The 19496-nt window shown below is 47.4% G+C and overlaps 1 protein-coding gene across 2 annotated transcripts in view; it reads right to left on the reverse strand.

Moving 5' to 3' along the window:
- The window catches only part of SRI (sorcin), a 31020-nt gene extending 13716 nt beyond the window's left edge, over nucleotides 1–17304 (reverse strand). For both annotated transcript variants that reach the window (XM_061555742.1, XM_061555741.1), the window contains exon 1: nucleotides 17146–17304. In XM_061555742.1, coding sequence (XP_061411726.1) covers nucleotides 17146–17169 — 24 coding nt within the window. In that variant the 5' untranslated portion in view covers nucleotides 17170–17304. The remainder of the gene's footprint in view (nucleotides 1–17145) is intronic.
- Between the last annotated feature and the right edge of the window lie 2192 nt (nucleotides 17305–19496).

Genomic DNA, 19496 nt, shown 5'->3' on the forward strand with positions numbered 1-19496 from the left:
CACGAATTAAACATAAACCTGTAACAAATAAGCTTGTGCCGGAGGCCCCGGGGGGTCAGGCTTTTATGACGTCTCCTGGCCAAACCCCATTTGGCGGAGCCAGGAGATTGAATTTTCACCCTCGGGGCTCCTCCAGAAACAACAAAAAACCATTGCGGATGGCCACGTGGAATGTTCGAACGCTCACTGCGGAGGAGAGGCTGCCACTCCTCTGTCGGGAGCTGGACCGGTACCGCCTGGATCTCTGTGGCATTCAGGAGGTCCGGTGGACCGGTTCTGGCTCCTGCCACCATGAGGGGTGGACAGTCCTCTACTCGGGGCAGGAGACTGCCAAACAGGGTGTGGCTCTTCTTCTGAACAAAAGAATGAAGGGGGCGTGGGAGCGTGGCGGTGAGGTGTGGGAAGCTGTAAGCCCCAGGATACTTTGGGCTCGCCTTCCCATCAACCAGAGGCGAGGAGTGGTGGTCGTGGTTACTTATGCCCCCACCGAAGACGAACATCCGTGGAGGGATGCAGGCAAAGCCGATGAGTCAGACTCTTTCTATGACCTCCTGTCACAGGTGCTGGCTAAAGTGGCCACTCGGGACAGAGTCATCTTGTTGGGTGACTTCAATGCCCGAGTTGGTCATGATGCTGATACCTGGTCTGGAGTGATTGGAAGGCATGGGCCAGATCAGCTCAATAATAACGGTAGGAGGCTGCTAGATTTTTGTGCAGCCCATGGGCTTGTAATTACCAACACGCTCTTCCGGCATCGGCGCATCCACACAACATCATGGATACATGCCGGGTCCAAGCAAGAACATCTGCTGGACTACATAGTGACGGACCAGCGGATGCGAACCCATGTCCTTGACACCAGGACCTACCGTGGAGCTGATCTCTCCTCTGACCATCGACTAGTCATCTGTAAGATGCGCCTGCCTTTCTTCCACTCCGGTGGTGGGTGTACACCCAGGATCCCATTCCAACCAAAAGTGGCCTGGTCTCAGTTAGCTGATGAAAGTTGCAAGCGAGAATTTCATCATCGCTTGCAGCTGGGGTTGGCATCGTCCCCCACTCCACCTGATGTCGAGGGGAAATGGGCGAGGTTTAAGACTGTGACTCATGCAGCTGCAATGGCTGCTTTGGGTACGCGGTCCAGACCTCCCCAGAAACCCTGGCTGACAGAGGTGTTCAGGTTAATTGAGAAAAAGCGTCAGGCCCACTCTCATCGCCTACAGCATCCCACGTCAGAGAATGAGGAGGTTTACCGCAGCCTTCGCTCAGAAGTTCGGAGAGCCGTAAGGCGCTGTAAGGATGGGTGGTGGTCGCGAGTTGCTGAGGAGATGGAGTCTGCCTCAGTGGCCCGTGATCACAAATCACTATTTAACTCCATCAAAAAAGTAACCTGCAGCGCCACACCTATTACCATCATTAGAGGAAAAAACGGTGATCCAATCTCCGACCCACAGGAACAGGTTTGCAGATTTGCTGAGCATTTCTGTGAGGTCCTGGGGGAGGGAAATTCTCTCAGCCAGGAAAACATCATGGCACAAAGTGGTGATAACCCTGCTGAGGCTGCGGTGCCTCAAATATTGGAAGAGGTCACCCCCTGTGAGTGGCTGGCTGAGGTGCCAGCTGTTGAGGAAGTACTGAGGGCGATCCGGAGTCTGAGACCAGGGAAGGCATCGGGCAGAGATGATCTCCCAAGCGAAATGCTGAGGGAGGGTGGCGTTTGTGCACAGACTGCCCTATATGACATCATAACAACAGTCTGGACCACTGGACGGGTTCCGCAGGACTGGAAGGATGCCCTGGTGGTTCCCCTCTTTAAGAAGGGGGACCGTACCGACTGTAACAACTACAGGGGCATCTCACTCCTCAGTGTGCCGGGTAAGGTCCTGGCAAGGATTATTCAACATCGCCTTGCTAGGCACGCTGAGGAGAGGCTTGCGGAGCCCCAATGCGGTTTCAGGAAAGGGCGGTCCTGCACAGATGCCATATTTTCTGTCCGTCTGCTACAGCAGAGGTGTAGGGAATTCCAAAAAGACCTACATCTCTGCTTTATTGACCTGGTCAAGGCCTATGATACCATCAGTAGGCCTGGGCTCTGGGTTGTTCTTCGTGCTTTCGGAGTCCCTGACCCTCTGCTCACGATCATTAAGGACCTTCATGATGGTGAGCGGGCCCGGGTAAAACTACGTGGCCGGGAGTCGGAGCCTTTCCCTGTACACCTTGGGGTGCGACAGGGATGTCCTCTGGCTCCCACATTATTTAACATCTATTTTGACCGCGTAGTTCGTGAAGCCTTCAATAGCTGTACCGGGGGAATTTCCATTTGGTACAGATATAATGGGAGGCTGATCGACGCCCGGGTGCGATCAAGGGATGGCTCCCTATTGGTCAACCACGTTATGTATGCCGATGATTTGGTAATAGCTGCTCACTCAGAGGAGGAGTTGGAGACGCTGCTGCTGAGACTGGAGCGTGCCACTAAGAGGTGGGGCCTTACCATCAGCCCCACCAAAACTAAGCACCTGCCTGGGTATTTTGTACCATCGGACACTCCACCCCCACAACTCCCAATTGGTGATGGGGCAGTTGTGGAGAGAGTGGAGAGTTTCCCATACCTGGGCAGTGTGCTTATGACCGGCTCCAGTCTATCAGCAGAGGTCTCACTCCGAATCAGTCGAGCGGCAATATCTTTTCATCGGTTGCGTAACGCTGTGTGGAAGCTACCTGGTCTGTCGCTCCGCACGAAGCTTCAGGTCTTCTCGGCCACGGTCATTCCCTCCCTTCTCTACGCTTGCGAGGCGTGGACCCCCCTGGTGGAGCGTCTTCGCCGGTTGGAAACATTTGGGCTGGCCTGCCTACGATCCATCCTGGGTTTAACCAGGCTGGATTGTGTGAGGAGCTCACAAATCCTTGAAAGATCTGGGCAAAGTCCCATCAGTGAGCTCCTCCGGCAGGCAAGGCTGCGTTGGCTGGGTCGTGTGGCCCGCATGCCCAGCCACCGCATGCCTAGACAGCTTTTGTTCGGCCGGATCGAGGGGGCTAGACGGGCGCGGCACGGGCTGGAGAAGAGATGGAGTGATGTGGTACAGGAGGACGTGGAGCTGAGTGGACTTGCCGATGACTGGTACCAGCGGTGTCAAGATCGGCCTCAGTGGAGGAGGCTCGTGAAGGACGCTACTGGGCAGTTGGAGGCAGTCGCCCTCCAACAACAACGGAGGGCGGAGGAGCGACGCTCACAACAACGAGCGGAGCGCCGGGTGGCTAAAGCACAGCAAGTTGGCACAGTAGGGGGCACAGGTGGTGCATCAGCCAGTCATCTCGGTCATCTCGGTCAGTCGACCCGTGGCACCTGCTGGGTCTGCCCCGTGACCTCCTGCCAGCGGGCATTCGACACTTCACGTGGCCTCAAGGTGCACTTGGCCTGGCACAAGCATCGTGGTGACGTCACCGCCACTTAGTGGCGAATGGCGGTTGTTGTTGTTGTTGTATCTGTGTGTATGTATGTGTGTTATGTGTCTGTCTGTGTCTGCATGTATGTGTGTGTGTAATGTCTATGTTTTGTGTGTATGTATGTGTGTGTTTGTGTGTATGTGTATGTCTGTGTGTATGTATGTGTGTGTATGTGTGTGTATGTGTTTGTATGTATGTGTGTGTATGTGTTTGTATGTGTTTGTGTGTTTACGCTCGCATTACACAAATGTGTTGCAGGTCTAAGGCGTTCCTCGCGCAGCATTGCCGCTTTCTTTTTTCAGTCGTTTACTGCCGTACGCACCCTGACAGTCGTGTGTGTCTGCAGCAAGCGTGCGTATGTGTACCTATCGACGCGCGCGCGTGTGTTGTGTAGGGGGAACGGTAGTGTAGTGCTTAGCGTGCTGTCTGTGTCTGTGTGTGTGTGTCTGTGTGTGTGTGGTAGTGTAGCGGTTAGCGCGCTGCGCTATGAACCTGGCGACCCGGGTTCGATTCCCGCTCACGGCTAACACCAGTGACGATTATCTGAACCGGTCCTGGGCCTCCCCTAGGTCGACTCAGCCTTAAATGAGTACCTGGTGCGGTGTGTAAACATCGCCACTAGGGAGACAAAGGCGGTCGGGCGTGGTGCTGGCCACCCACCCCCTCGTGTACCGTTCCGGCCTTCATAGGTGCTCGCTAACAGCACTTGCCCCTACAGTCTGTTCAGGCTATACGGGGGATCTTTGTGTCTGTGTGTGTGTGTCTGTGTGTGTGTCTGTGTGTGTGCGTGTGTGGTGTGTGGGGAGCGGTAGTGTAGTGGTTAGCGTGCTGTCTGTGTGTCTGTGTGTGTGTGTCTGTTTGTGTGTGTCTGCGTGTGTCTGTGTGTGTGTCTGTGTGTGTGTCTGTGCGTGTGTGGTGTGTGAGGAGCAGTGGGTGTAGTGGTTAACGCTACGCTGCGCTACAAACCCGGCGAACCGAGTTCCATTCCCGCTCACGGCCACCACCGGTGACGATTATTTGAACCTCCCCTAGGTCGACTCAGCCGCAAAACGAGTAACTGGTGTGGCGTATTAACATCGCCACTGGGGAGACAAAGGCGGCCGGCCGGCCGTGGTGGATACAAGTCCCGGGCGAAGCCGGGTAGTACAGCTAGTATAGCTATATAGCTCAGTGGGCCTTACCTGCTGACGTAAACATTTTTAAAGGGAGTAATTATATGCAGGCATCTGTACACAAATGGTGAGCATGTAAATTACTGAGATCACATACTGTATACAAATCAATCTTGATTTGAAGCTTTCATGACTGCAGGAAACCATACTCTTTGGTTCTTTCGGTAAAGTCACGTGGGTAGAAATAAAATAAAATAAAACAAATCACGACGTTTCGATCGCAACACACGCAATCCTCATCAGGTGGGACAACCACAGCAAGAAAATGCTGAAGTCGGCGGGAGAGCTGCCGTGGCAAGAGCTTATATAGGTAAGAAAGGGGGGAGGAGTCAAGGGGGGGGGAGAGAGAGAAGGGGGGGCTGTGGGGTAGGGGGAGGGGGGGGCCACGTGAGCACAAGGGGAAGAGGACGTGAGGCTGGGGGTGGGGAAGTGAGCAGGGCTAGAAGTGGGAACCGGACAGACACATAGCAACTAGCAGTGGCTCCACGCTTGCCAAGATCGTTGCTGTGCTGCATTTTATTTGGTTTGCTTTTGTCATTTGTGGTGGCTCAGCTCACTCTTGCAAATGAGCCTCATCCTGGTCTCTTAAGTTCTCATCCGGTTAAAAAAATTAACTTCAACTTGTTGAATAAATGTGTATGTACAGCCCGTTTAGACATACAACCGCCATGTTGGCTATGGGAGTTCATTCACCATCCTTCAAGCATGCTGGTCAGTGTTGGTTAGTTAAATGCGGGGAACATTGGGACAATAGTCAGTACAGTTCATCAAATGTCATTTTCTGTACTGTCTGCGGCCCGCCACGTAGGCCCGCAGCAGACTACAACAACCAGACATTTGTGGTGGTCGCCCGCCCAGGCACTAGCCAGGCTTAAACCTGCTTGGCTTCCAGGATCTAACGAGGTCATTGGCAGCAACAACATGTGCACAGTGTTAATGAGTTTCAATTACCAACCGTCTCCACAAAAAGGCTATTGTGTCTGATTTAGGTAGTAATTTCTGCAGATCTTCATACCGTGTCTTACACGTGCATGTTTAAATGTCCTGCAGTACTCACAATAACAAGTGTTCCGTTGTGGCCACTGCACAGCTAATGAAACTTTAATTACACGCATCCATTTATGCTGCAATTGTAATTCACTAGTCACACCGTTGTGTACAAACGGCTCATTAAAAATACATATGAGCATCTGCACGGCCACGTTGGAGTTCCTTTTAATAATGAGTCTACACGCAGAGCACAAACACAACAAAATTGCATGTTACAGTATTACATTAACATGACAATCTGTTAAATATGAGCTCAAGTTTCGGCAGCAGCATATTCCGCGCGACCATTATTCATTCCAAGAGCTCCATATTGAAATGTAAAAATGTCACATCCAACTAAACATCCGTAATATTTTGATCTCCACTTCAACACTTCAATTACTGTATGTCAATATGGTTGAGTATAAAATGCAAAGCCTCTGTATGTAATTTTAACACCCCATTTTCCACAGAAATAACCGAGCGTTTTATCCAGAACACTGCAGGAATTACCAAAGTATCCACAGGTTTCGGAAATGTCCAAGTCCAGAGAGACTGCAAACATCAGCTGAAAGGGGATATACTGTGGCTGTGTGCAGTGGTCAGCATGTTTTCCCCAAGCAGGCATCTACCAACAAGGGGATTGACGTTTCAAAACTCACCTCTGCCCCATAACGCTGTGGGGCAGTAATCACAGCATGTTTGGCACTGCTATGAAATTACCTTTAAAATATTATCTTGCATTCTTTGCAACGGATACGCACCTATATTCTACTTACTACTGGCGTGACCCAAATTTCGCTCAAATTGAAAAGTGCTCACAATGACTTAATTTGAAAAGCCAACTCAAACCCCCTTTAACGATCTTGCCGAACCTGCGAGGGAGCCACTGCGTGCATCTCTGTAGACCCGTCCAGAATAATTGTGCCTAGCTAATGCGTTTTACAAACTTCACCCCCGACCTTTGTCTGTTACATATTCGCTGCTTTCAGCCAAGTGAAGACTGGTGGTGCAATCGTTTTTTTTCTTACGCAATGCGCGAAGCAGGTGTTTGTCGTAGGGGGCGTAGCAAATGGCACACACGCCAAAAGCACACACCACACAGTAAACGCGTGCACACACACACACACTTCAGGCTTTGAACGTTCCCCATGGCTACGGCAGTTATATTTCAATTCGAAGGGTTTGTGTTTAGTCACGTATCTGCATAGGCATTTAACCCCTTAGGCATCGCTCACTGAAGTCACACCAAGCATGCGAGAACTTAAGTGTAAATGTCACCTGGGCTGGCTCAGCACTGAATAACCAACCGTGGGTTCATAGGTCATGGCCAGGGTGTTTATTGGCAGGCAACGGAGTCACTAAACTGTACCGATCAACCATTGAGGACTCCTAAAGCAGGATAAAATAGATGTCACACGACATGCAAGGCATGGGAGGAATGATTCAATAGTCACACGCCGTCCACAAAACCACGTAAAATGACGTTTAAATTACTTGGGTAGTTATTTGGTCGCGCCGACTCCATTCCATCACTTCAAGAGTAAATTTTACACTGCCACTTGACAACAAAGCAAGGCTTGCCCAGTGATCATTCTCGTCAAGGTGTAGTAAGCCGACAGAATCACACACGGCTCCGAAATCCACCATTGGGCCCACTTACTGTGGCCACACCCGACATCACAAAGACACGGGGGAAGCAGGGCCGACTCACTGTTTCCACATCATCCCATCCACGTTAAACGAGCAATGCAGAAACTCAATTTAAAAAACACACAAGAACAACATGACTTAACGTTCCCAAGCGTTAAGCTACAGAGTTAGAAATATTCAGCACATCACTCCACAGCCTAACCAACGTGCACCAGTGCAGGCCATTTTGTCCATCCCACTGGTGAATAAAGGCCTCGCAACATTGTTGCGGGTCAATGGGGTTATTCAGCCACAATGGACAGTTCAGTTTTGTTAAGGTAGAGAGCATAGGAGTACCGTACAACAATAGATGCTGCTGCATTGCCCTCCGCTGTCCACCATGCAGCCCCTTCAGTCTAAAGCCTACAACACCTGTCATCCATCTGGTCAGCCAGCTGACAGATCGGGCACATTCTGATTCTGGGCGACTTGGCCATAGACTTCAACAGACCCCGCCTAATACCAATCATTTCTGTGCAATGTAACTTGACATCAGCACAGGATTACTGTGTTACCATATTTATGTGAATCAGCAGAGTTTAGCCTGTGGGTCGTTTCAGTAAAAACAACATTGGTCAAATTGTACAATTTACTCTTATACTCAGTAAAATGCTCTGCTTGGGCTCAACTGCATTTGACCAATCTATTCTTGATTAGCCAACCAGCCAATAACCACACCGATAAATTGTGTCCAAGGGCATAAATAGGACATGGCATCTAAATGGACCCAATCGACCAACACGTGATGTACACTGCACATGGTATTAAAGGCTGGGTGGACCGATGGCGCACTGCACCACAAACCCAACGACACATTCAATTCGCGACCATGGTTAACCAAAGTGACGAGTGATGATAGATCCAGTGTTGAGCTCCCCCCTTGATCAACCCACACTGGCCAGAGTGGTGAAGTATGGTCAAACAACCCACTAAACCTACTACTAGGTGGAGGTCTTCATCCAGCAGGGGACTAACAAAGGCCTTTAAATGTTTTTTTAAGAATGGTGAACCAAGCTATATATCACATTAGCTTTACTACCCGGCTTCGCCCGGGACTTGGATTCACCACGGCCGGCCGCCTTTGTCTCGCCAGTGGCGATGTTTACACACCACACCAGTTACTCGTTTGAGGCTGAGTCGACCTGGGGGAGGCCCAGGAGCGGTTCAAATAATCGTCACCGGTGGTGGCCGTGAGCGGGAATCGAACTCGAGTCGCCGGGTTCGTAGCACAGCGCGCCAAGCACTACGCATGCGCGGGTGACATGACAATTGTGACGTCACAGCTCACTTGCCATGCAAAATATATCCATTATTGCGCCCCCCCCCCCCAAAAAATACAAAAGTCTATTTTCATAATTTTTTGCATGGTGTACAATCTGGAAAGTACCTACATGGCAAATTTCAAGTTTGTTGCATGTCGGGAAGTACGCTAAACATTTTGAACAGACACACATATTCACAAATTTCCCGTGTGTCCTTCCGAAACGCACCGTGAAATACAGCAAAAGATAAAACAGGTTTGGCTGGGTGGGGAGGTGGGGGTTATGTGAAAGGTAGGGGAGGGGTTAATTGGGCTGAGGTGGAGGGGAGGTGCTGATGACCTCAGGGAAACTGGGCTGTTGAGAGTAGTACAGTACACCGACGTCACGGCAGTTTATGGTGAGGCTGTGAAAAAAAGTGGGAGATGGCGTCACGACACGTTGAGGGAAAAAATTGGGGTTATGACGTCAGGGGACCTGCGGTGGCGAGATAGGGGATGACGTCACGCGACACTGGGGAGGTAAGGTAGGTGTGATGACGTCCGGAGACCGGAAATTTCGTCACGAGACACCAATGAACTGAGGGATGACGTCACGCAAGATTATGGTGATTTGAAGTTGATTTAATTACTTCACCATATGTAGGTGGTGAGAGGGGGGTGTGATGACGTCACACGAGATTGTGGTGAGTTGGTGAGGTGAGGGGGTGAAGTGACGAGACAAGAGGAGGCGAGGGAGTGATGACGTCCAGAGACGCAGGAGTGGTGAGGACGGGCGGGGGGGGGTTATGACGTCAGGCGACACTGGTGAGGTGAGGGAGTGATGGCGCCAAGTGGAACCACTTATTGTAAAAAAATACCAAAATAATAAAATAAAAACTCACTTTTTAATTAAGATACTAAAATATTCCAGTGTCTAAAACATAAAAACCAAATGATAAAACGTACATGATATTCACCATTCCTTTTACAGGGGAAGTTCCACGGGTTCCTGCCTAGTCAGAGTATGATAGGGAGCCAAGAGGCTTAAAAATGAAACTTCAGCATTATACTTGGTGCCACCTTTGCGAGTCCATGGAAGCTTACGCCGTCTGAACTAATAAAGTAATGGTGCAAGGTCCATTTCAAATGCAATAAAATGACAAGTGGCTTCTGCATGAACAGATAAAAGAGATGCCTCCGTCCAACCTTTGGGCTTTTGTCAACTGTAATTTACATGCCCTTTGTCAATCCACTACTGGATAAAGACCTCCCCCCCCCCCCATTCCATGGGGGTCATGATGGTCGTTTTACCATACTTCGCCCATCATATGATGATCAGTGCGGGTTCATTAAGGTTTCAGACCCCCAACACTCGGTTCATATAAAATCGCTCGCCATTGATTTATTAACCATAACCAGGAATCACACTCAGGACAACCGCACTCGCAGCACGGTGCGCTAACCGGTGCGCTAACCATCGCGCCACTCACCCCTCTGTCCAAATCAGTTAAATAAATCACTCGTCACCTGCGGCCCTGGCCCCACTCCGCTCTCGTGGCCACCGATGCCGTTGGCAATCTCGAACGTGCACGCCATTCTAATGGGGGCTTCCTCCTGATCTACCCGGTCGTTAAAGTAGTCCGCGGAGCACGGCCGGCCCCGTGCCACGCGACGTAGCCCGTACGAGGCATGCGCGGGGTTGCACGCGCTCTGCCTTATTCTGATGGCGAGAAAACAACCGTGACGACGCATCGTTCTGTCGCCAGCAAGCCAACAGGGATGGGAGCCAAGCGGGCGATGTGTGATCGCCGATTAGCGGCATGCACGATGGACGGGTTGGCATGTAGACTGAGCGGAGGCTGACAATTGTCATTGCTAGTTGGCTAATTCAAGCATACTCCAGGAGCATATTTAGGTCAAACAGCTGCTGCACTGAGTAGTCTGGCAATTGAGATACTGTGGGGTGCAAGCCAAAGGAGGGAATGCAAACAAGAGGACCCGTCCATAGCCGAGATGAAACAATGAAATCGGCTAGCGTGCCAGGTGCTACATGGAATGTTGTGTCACAAGATCGTGAAAGATGGTAATGGCTTGGAAAGGTTTTCAGCCAGTAGTGGATAGATCATCGTTGAGGATGATTACAGAATCTATTAATAGTGTAGCTATTTATAGACGTTATGAGCAATGGAGTAAAACTGCGGAGGCAACATTCAAAATACAAATGCCATCCATGCAAATTAAAAACAACTAAATTATACAAGACATTGAATGTCAATAGCATATCACTGGGCTAATTACGTATTGATTTATTGATTCAATTCTTTCAATAGAACAGACTTCTACAGTGCAATTCATCCAGTTAAAACGCAAGATTCATTTATGCACTTCAAATACAACACCGTGGAATAAAGTTGACGCACATGCGCACTTTCAAATGAAACGCATTCGATTCATTTTGAAAACCCAACTGATGTGATGTCTTCTCTGGTAAGTCACAGTTAACTTTTCCCCTCATATGCCCTCTCGGATCTATTGAACCGCAAACCACACCACCTGATGACAAATCAACCTGACAGAAGCCCCCTAAAAACACTCGAGCATCAACTCTGCAGAATATATTTCACAGCAAGCTACCCAATTAATTCCGGTGTAGCTGCAGTCAGAAATATTATATCTACAGAGATACAAAAAAAAATATTTGCCATAATATTCTGCTGCGATTGACAAAATCACCCAGAATGCAGATCTCAGAAGATAAGCAGAATCGAGATTGGACAAGCACTTGGGGTGGGTGACGTCTAAGCGAGCCCGGTTGTCATATATGTGGCTGTGGGGTTATAGTGGACAGCAGTTAAATCCATTGTTGCACTGCATTTCCTCTATGCTCCCAGGTTACGCTCCCCATCTTCACCAAGCATGCATTGACGAGCGTGATGAATTATGGTCAAATAACCCGCCACGATGCAGTGTGGTGGCCCTCAACAAGCAGTGTATTGGACGCAAGGGCTGTAACATACACATGCACAACATTCTGCTATCGCGATACGCTCAAGCGAGCTCTCAAGCACACGAAACTCTCGCAAACGGGACGTGTGAAAAACGCCCAGGTGCACACCAATCCGTGGCCACGTATTGATTATTGCATTTTAATTGAAACCTTATCGTACGCAGCAGCAGCTTAGCCATGTGTGGTGCACAGCAGTTGGCCTCTAGTTCCCGCACGTCACAATTCAATCATTTCTACAGTATGTTGCTATGCAATACCTCTTGGTATCTAAGCAACTGAGAGCATTCTGCTAGCAAGCAAAGCTGACCCCTGTCATTGAGCAAGAAGCATTTGCTCTTGTAAATGCAGCGTGGTACACAATACACCCTCAGCAATAAGGACCGTGGCGCAACACCCGTGACGCATGTATTCTCAATGTACAGAAAGGTGATTATGGATCACCATTTCCACACCAGGGGAAGGGCTCTTATTAAGAATTGGCAAGCAAGTGGTGACAAATAATTTAAAAAGCATTCATACGGACAATCTCCCGTGTACGCAATGGGAGCTAGGCATTACTTGATTAACCACCTCCATGAAAATATCACCTACATGACAACTGGGAGTGCGGAGACGGCACAATTCACGATCGCTTTGTCTCCACTGTACCGTACGTACTATTTGATTCGTATCGTTTTCCCTATTATCCTGAAGGTGGCACCTGCATATAATTTGCGTAAATAATCTTTATATATAAAAGGAAAATGTGTGAATATGTGTGTATGTTCGAAATGTTTAGCATACTTCCCAACATGCAACAAACTTGAAATTTGGCATGTGGGTAGCTTCCCGACTGTACACAATGCAAAAAGTATAAAAATAAACGTTTGTATTTTTTGGGGGGGTGGGCGCAATAATGGATATATTTTGCACGGCAAGTGAGCGGTGACGTCACATCTGTGATGTTACCTGCATGCGGCAGCGTTACGCAGTGTGCATGCTGACGTCACGCATCCCCCTCCACCCTCCGCGTAGGCCGTGTGTTAATCAAAGACAAGAATTAAAGTCTCGGGTGAAGCCGGGTAGTAAAGCTAGTTAATCATATATTCTTACACGCATGACTCAAAGCGTGTTTTATGAGTGCAAGTATTGATTTTAATCAATTAATACGTGCCAAGCGAGAACCGACAAGAAAATTCTCTAAGCAATTAGTTTGATTCCCAAACACGAGTTTGATTCTCACTAAAGTGCCAAGTGATATCTGAAATATCCATATTCCCCCCTCCCCTCATTTCACCAGCTTGCTCTAAACATAATGAAGTATGGTCAAACTCCAAGACCACAACAGTGTGGAAAGACCATCACATCCAGTAGTGAACCTACTATGCATTATATTGTATTAAACTAACTTTTATTTACCAGGTAAATCACACCGAGCTATTAAGCTCCATTTCAAAGGCGACCTGGCCACACATGACAGATCACCGAAGAGGTTATCATATATGGGAATTTATAGTAGCCAAATCATCTAAACACAAATGCCTAAATGTGGATGGCAAAACCCCACGCAACCACAGGTAGAACATGCACAACTACTGCCTGTTGCACAACTATTTACATTGTGTTAATGATTCATCAACACAGTTGGCTATTGCCTGAATCTGTTGATTGCTCGCATTGATCAAGTTAGAAAACATTTTACTGGTGCTCCACAAAGTATTAGGGGTTGACAGTAGTCCACTGGGATCTAGAAACATTGAGATGCCTTGCTTTTACAGGTTGTATTAGATTGAGTGCAATGAGTCGTGGAAAAGCTGTAGTTGGTACTATTAATTTTAACGGGTCCTATTGTGGCGCAAAGAGCACTTATGAGCCATACTACGGACACTGGTTTATATTAAACCACTACGCCACAGCCAGTGGCATATCACAGTTGGCATGAGCCCTATTGAAATAATTGTTTATACACGAAAACCAGAGCACCCGGAGAAGAGCTACGCATGCGAGGGGACAACACGATCCCATACAAGGGGGCAGATGATGCATTCTGCTGTAAGGCGAGGGTATGGCACCTCGATGTCAACAGGAATGGAATTTTTGCAACATTTGTCCGATCCACTATTCCTCGCCTCCACAATGTCGGATTCCAGACACGCGCCATCACCGCCCGTGTTAGTGTGGCAGGCTTCTTTTTGAGCTACAATCTACAGGAGTTGGCAGAGTTTTGGCATATAATTTTACATTCTAACACTAGGGTCTATATTTTATCCCTGAGCTCATCTTCTACTTTATCATTGCATGATTGTGCAGAACCACGTAGTTATGCTGGTTCAGACTCCCCCAGAGATCCAGCATGTAATGTGTATTATACACACCTGCCTTTTAATTATATTCATGTGAATGGGACCTCTGGAATTTACACCTATGCTGAAAAAGCAGCTTTATAATCAAATCAATCAGTTAGAGCCCTATGACAATCCAATGCTGGATGAAGGCCTTCATTTGAAATGCCGGCTATGTGGGTTGAATGTACACTACTACTCCCTGGTGGTTTAGTACAGATCGGCAAAGGTGGGGCCATGACCATGCCAGATGGAATCTTGCCATTGATGTTAGCCACGGTAAGGAACCGAATTCAGATTTCTGGTCTCAGTACAGTGCGCCAAACGCTGCGACAGCGTTTAATTTCTCTTCAAATCAAACCATTACAGTTGTTCTCAGATTAAATATATCCATACCTGTCAATCCCTTATCACTGCCCTATCTTATTACAGCCCAATTCAGACCGTATTGGTCAACCCGTGCCCTCATCCTACAAAGTCCCATCACAAGGGAGAAACAAAGACAAAAATGTCACGAAACAAAAACTGTTTTATCTATTAATTTTGATTACTTGTGTTAATGATGCTACTTATTATGCTGTCTGTGATCTTGCATACTGATGCTTGCTTGATATGTGGATGCGCACACACACACTCATGTTGTAAATGTACAAAAGAAACATAAAATGATGGTGTTAAACAATACAATGGACCTGAAAACTCAATTTCCTTGTACAATAATACGGGTAACCCGTATATGTTGGCAGATATGTATAACCATTACAAAAGATTAAATACAATTCTCACTTATGAAAGTGGTAAAATAGGACTCGCTTATATTGGTAAAAAAAAAACTTAAGCCTAAAGCTTGTTCTCAAGGACTCACTCGACGTCTAGTCCCACAACACGTCGGGATCAATTGCAAAACTAAAATTACCGAGCCTACAACAAAACTCAGTTGGGACAAATAAATGTGTACGTCTATCGTGTTTAAATGTACCTAAGCCTATACACTCTGTACAGTGTGAATATTTTGTTGATAGAGGCAGTCAAGCAGAGAAAGAAAACAAACCAAAATAGGAATAAATCTTGACTTAAAGCTTTCGTGACTGCAGGAATTCATATTATTTTGGTCTTTCAGTAAAGTCACATAGATAGGTTCAAAGAAAATAACAAAAAAACTACGACGTTTCGACCGCAACACAAGCGATCTTAACGTCGTAATTGTTTTGTTATTTTTTGTTATTTTCTTTGAACCTATCTACGTGACTTTACCGACAGACCCAAAGAATACAAAATAGCAATATAACTTGGTGGGGGGTACATCCAATGGCGTGAATACACCAATGCCATGGGTCCCACACAAACCATCAAGTCCACAAAAACACGAGAAAGCGATGTCAGGAGGCTGGAGGGGGGCTTGGCATGCCACCCTCCCCATCCCATCACCACTGCAACATGGCTCCTGACCCTCCCCCACAGTACGTGCTTCATCAGTGCTGAATACTGTATACAAAGTGGAAAGAAAACCTGCATCTTCCCCTGCACATCCCTCCCGACCTCCCCCCCCCACAATCGTGGCCACATTCATTCCTGGCTTTCCACGTCCGGCGTCGCTTGGGGCCAATTGGGTGTTGAATGCAGAAAAACCTGTGAATCCACTTCACGCACAGGGCGTTTCGTTGCAATGGCCAGTTGGTTACCGGTCGCAAAGCCCACGTCTACGGAGTGGCGGTCCAAAGGGTAACTGGAAGCCCTGACATTTTGTGGAAAAGATCTCATGCAGTGTCAGCGGTTTTTATTTCAGTCTTGTCAATGACAACTTGTGGGATTTTAAATCAAAGCTGTAAATGAATGTAGTCACTCAGAGTGTCGTGTACACCAAAGCATCCCAAAACATTTGCACTACTTCGTTTATAAATGTCGGTGTTGTGAGGCATTCTATTTTCCCCAAGCAGCAATATTTTGAGGTCAGCCAATCTAGAAACACAACATATTTTCACGATATACATAAACAGCCGATTTACATCAATCGGTATTCTCCAATCCATAGCAGTATCTAATAACGTGACCGAATTATCTTGCATTTCAATTCAGACTATTGTAGTTAATGTTGTCTCGTTGTTGTGACGCTTTGGTGGGCAGTGGCAGAGCCACCATTACGCTTCATGATTTCCCTCCAACCGGTAGTATAAATAAAACACTTTGGTTTACATATTTTCGTCCCGTTAACAAGATTAACACTGTGGCACCACGTTCAACGCACGAGCCACGCAGAGTTACTCAACACAGGATGTCGGTGAAGACGCCCAGCAGAATCGCTTGAATACCACAGCGGTCTGGCTTCCCTTATGAAATGGGGCCACACCCAACAGAGCTAAACCCAGCCCAGAGTCCTACCAAACACAGCTCTCAAAACGATGAGGCAACGTCAAACCCCACTGCTTGCCGAGGTCCTGCCTCGCACCGTTTTTTTGGATCATACTTCACCATGCTGTTCAGTGTAGGTTGGTGAAGGCGGGGTACATGCACGGAGGGAATTAGAACGACAGTACCCACCTCCATCGCAGCCTATGACACACCTGTATTACACAATGTTGTCACACAGCCAAACACGTCACGCTTCAACAGCTTAGCTACCGACATCTGACGCGGCGCATTTCGGATTATTTGACCATAGGCTAAACCCTAATAACGTATTAGGCCTCCCCACGCAGTGTCAAAGGTGAGGCTTGGTTTGACCATACTTCACCAAGCTGGTCATTCAGGGGTTCAAGGGCTCCAGTAACGTTTCAGATGCCACTGATAGCGAGGAGAACGGAACTCATTTGTGCCGGGTTCATACTTTCATAGCGCAGTGTGGTAACCACTGCACTACTCGCCTCCCTATACACAGGACTAACATAACCCAGCAAAACCCAACATGTGCACAACTCACAAGTTCAGCCCTGTTTTACGAAACTAACGAAGCCCCGTGCCCAGAGAGAGAGAGTGAGAAAAAAAACCCCAATTGCTGACGAGGGTTGACCACGAAGTCGGGCACTGGGCCAACATCAAAGGGGAGAGAGAGAGAGCGCTTTGACAAGAAGGCGGCCATTACAGCCCCCCTAATTAAAACAAACACGCGCACTGCAACGAAGACCCCCCCCTCCCACCCCAACCTCTTCCCTCCGACAGCAACCGAATAAAAGCATTTTAACTACAACATCTTTCTTGCAAAGGACCGCAGACACTCAACATTCTCACACACACACACACCTGTCCGTAGCCTGGATACGCCATGAGTATATCAGCGATCGCCGTTCAAGTCCGACTCGCTGCTGCTGCTGCTCGACTTGGATTCTGAAGCGGGCGGCGGTGGGGAAGCAACGCGGAAGCGTCAGCCAATGAAACGAGGCGACACCCTACCGCGTGACGTCAGCGCGATTGCAGCCAATGGCAAAGCGCCGTAGCTTGCGGAGGACACGCCCATCGGTGAGAGGACACGCCCATCGGTGAGAGGACACGCCCACCACTCTATATAAGGGTAGCCACTTGATAATTGTTTTTTTTACCCTTTTATCTGGCAACAAAACTGGCACCTTTTTTTTCTTCCAAAAAACAATTATCATATTTTTTCTTCTGGCAAATGAGGTTCCAAAGGAAGCCACTTGTTTGACAAGGGTGGTGGGGGGGTATGTGACATTCTAGATTTCGTGACTGCAAGGATTCATATTCTTAGGGGGTTTTTTTTTTAGAATATGGGTATGTGACACAATAGTGGGGGTACAGCTGGTGGTACATCTACCGGTGCATTTACAGGTCATCTCAGTCCGCCAAACAGACACACAAACAGAGAGAGACAACACAGAGACACAGAGAGAGAGAGAAAACAAACTGCAGGAAATACAAAAGAGACAACACAGACACACACACAGAGAGAGAAAACACACTTCATAAAAACAAACTTAGTAAAATTATACTTCTAAGTTTACTAAGTTTGTTTTCTCATTCATTCATACCTGATGATGATTGCTTGTGTTGCAATCGAAACGTCGTATGCTGTTATTTAATTTATTTGTCTTTCTACGTGACTTTACCGAAAGAACCAAAAAGTAATTATTGCAGTCACGAAAGTTATAAATAAAGTTTGAACCACCTCTACGGGGAGGATTTAAGTTTGTTTTCTCTCCGTATGTCTCTGTGTTGTCTCTCTCTGCTTGTGTGTCTGTCTTCGTGTCTCCGTGTCTGTGTCTTGTCTCTACTCTCTCAAATTTCACACTTAACTTTGAATTTAGCAATTTTTGGAAGAACGTAATCAACCAGGCTATGTGTTAATCGTGTGTTGACGACTCTCTGTGTTGCATTGCATTACATTTCTAAATTTATTAAGTTTGTTTGATTAAGTGTGGTTTTTTCTCTCTCTATCTCTGTGTCCTCGTGTTGTAGTATTTCCTGCAGTCATGAAAGCTCCAAATCTCTCATTGACATGCTAATTTCTCCACCCCCCTCTCTCTCTCTATTAAGGCCTCGACACAGAGATGTTATTTCTCTGTGTGCCTATGTGTGTGTCTCTCTCTGTGTGTCTCTGTGTTATCTTTCTCTGCTTATGTGTCTGTCTATGTGTCTCCAGGTAGGGTGTTGACTGTTATGTTAGCCGACTCTCTGTGTTGTATTGCATTATATTTCTAAGTTTACTAGGTTTGTTTTCTCATTCATTCGTACCTGATGATGATTGCTTGTGTTACAATCGAAACGTCGAGGGAGTTGTGTGGAATTACAGCCCATAGGGGAACGGGACGAGCTGTTTAGAAGGCCAGTGTCCAGCTCGTCCGTCTCCCCATGGGCAGGAATTCCACACAACTCCCCCTCTGCCAAACCCCTCTCTCTCTATTTAAGGCCTCGACACAGAGACGTTGTCTTTCTGTGTGCCTATGTGTGTATCTCTCTCTGTTTGTCTCCGTGTGAGTCTCTCTCTGCTTGTGTGGCTGTCTGTGTGTCTCCGTGTCTATGTGTTTGTCTCTCTCTCTCTCAAATTTAGCAATCTTTGGAAGAACGTAATCAACCCGGTGGGGTGTTGACTGTTTTGTTGGCCGACTCTCTGTGTTGTATTGTATTATATTTCCAAGTTTACTATGTTTGTTTTCTCATTCATTTATACCTGAAGATGGTTGCTTGTGTTGCAATCCAAACGTCGTATTCTATTATTATTTAATGTCTTTCTACGTGACTTTATCGAAAGAACCAAAGAGTAATTCCTGCAGTCACGAAAGCTTCGAATCTAGTTTATCTGTGAAAACTACTGGCCATCTGTGGAAAAAGGGCTTTTTAGCTCATCAGATTCCTTCAGCATAAATATTATGATTCTGTACAATAGAAATAGCGATTAATAGGTTAAATTCGGGTTGCCACCATTTCCGCACGCGAATCCAGGAAATGTGCAACACAATTTCCCCACATTTTCAGGTATAAATCAACTCTTACCACTGAAACGGATGCCAAATCCGGGACCGTCTGGGTCAAATCCGGACAGGTGGCAACCCATGCATGCGTTAAATAGAAATATTACATAATCGAGTTATTTTTACGTTAGATTGCGTAAATATAAATGTGTGGTTAGACCCGCTACC

This window comes from Lethenteron reissneri, chromosome 21 (genome assembly GCF_015708825.2).
Source record: "Lethenteron reissneri isolate LAM-NWPU_2019-01 chromosome 21, ASM1570882v1, whole genome shotgun sequence".
Lineage (NCBI taxonomy): Eukaryota > Metazoa > Chordata > Hyperoartia > Petromyzontiformes > Petromyzontidae > Lethenteron > Lethenteron reissneri.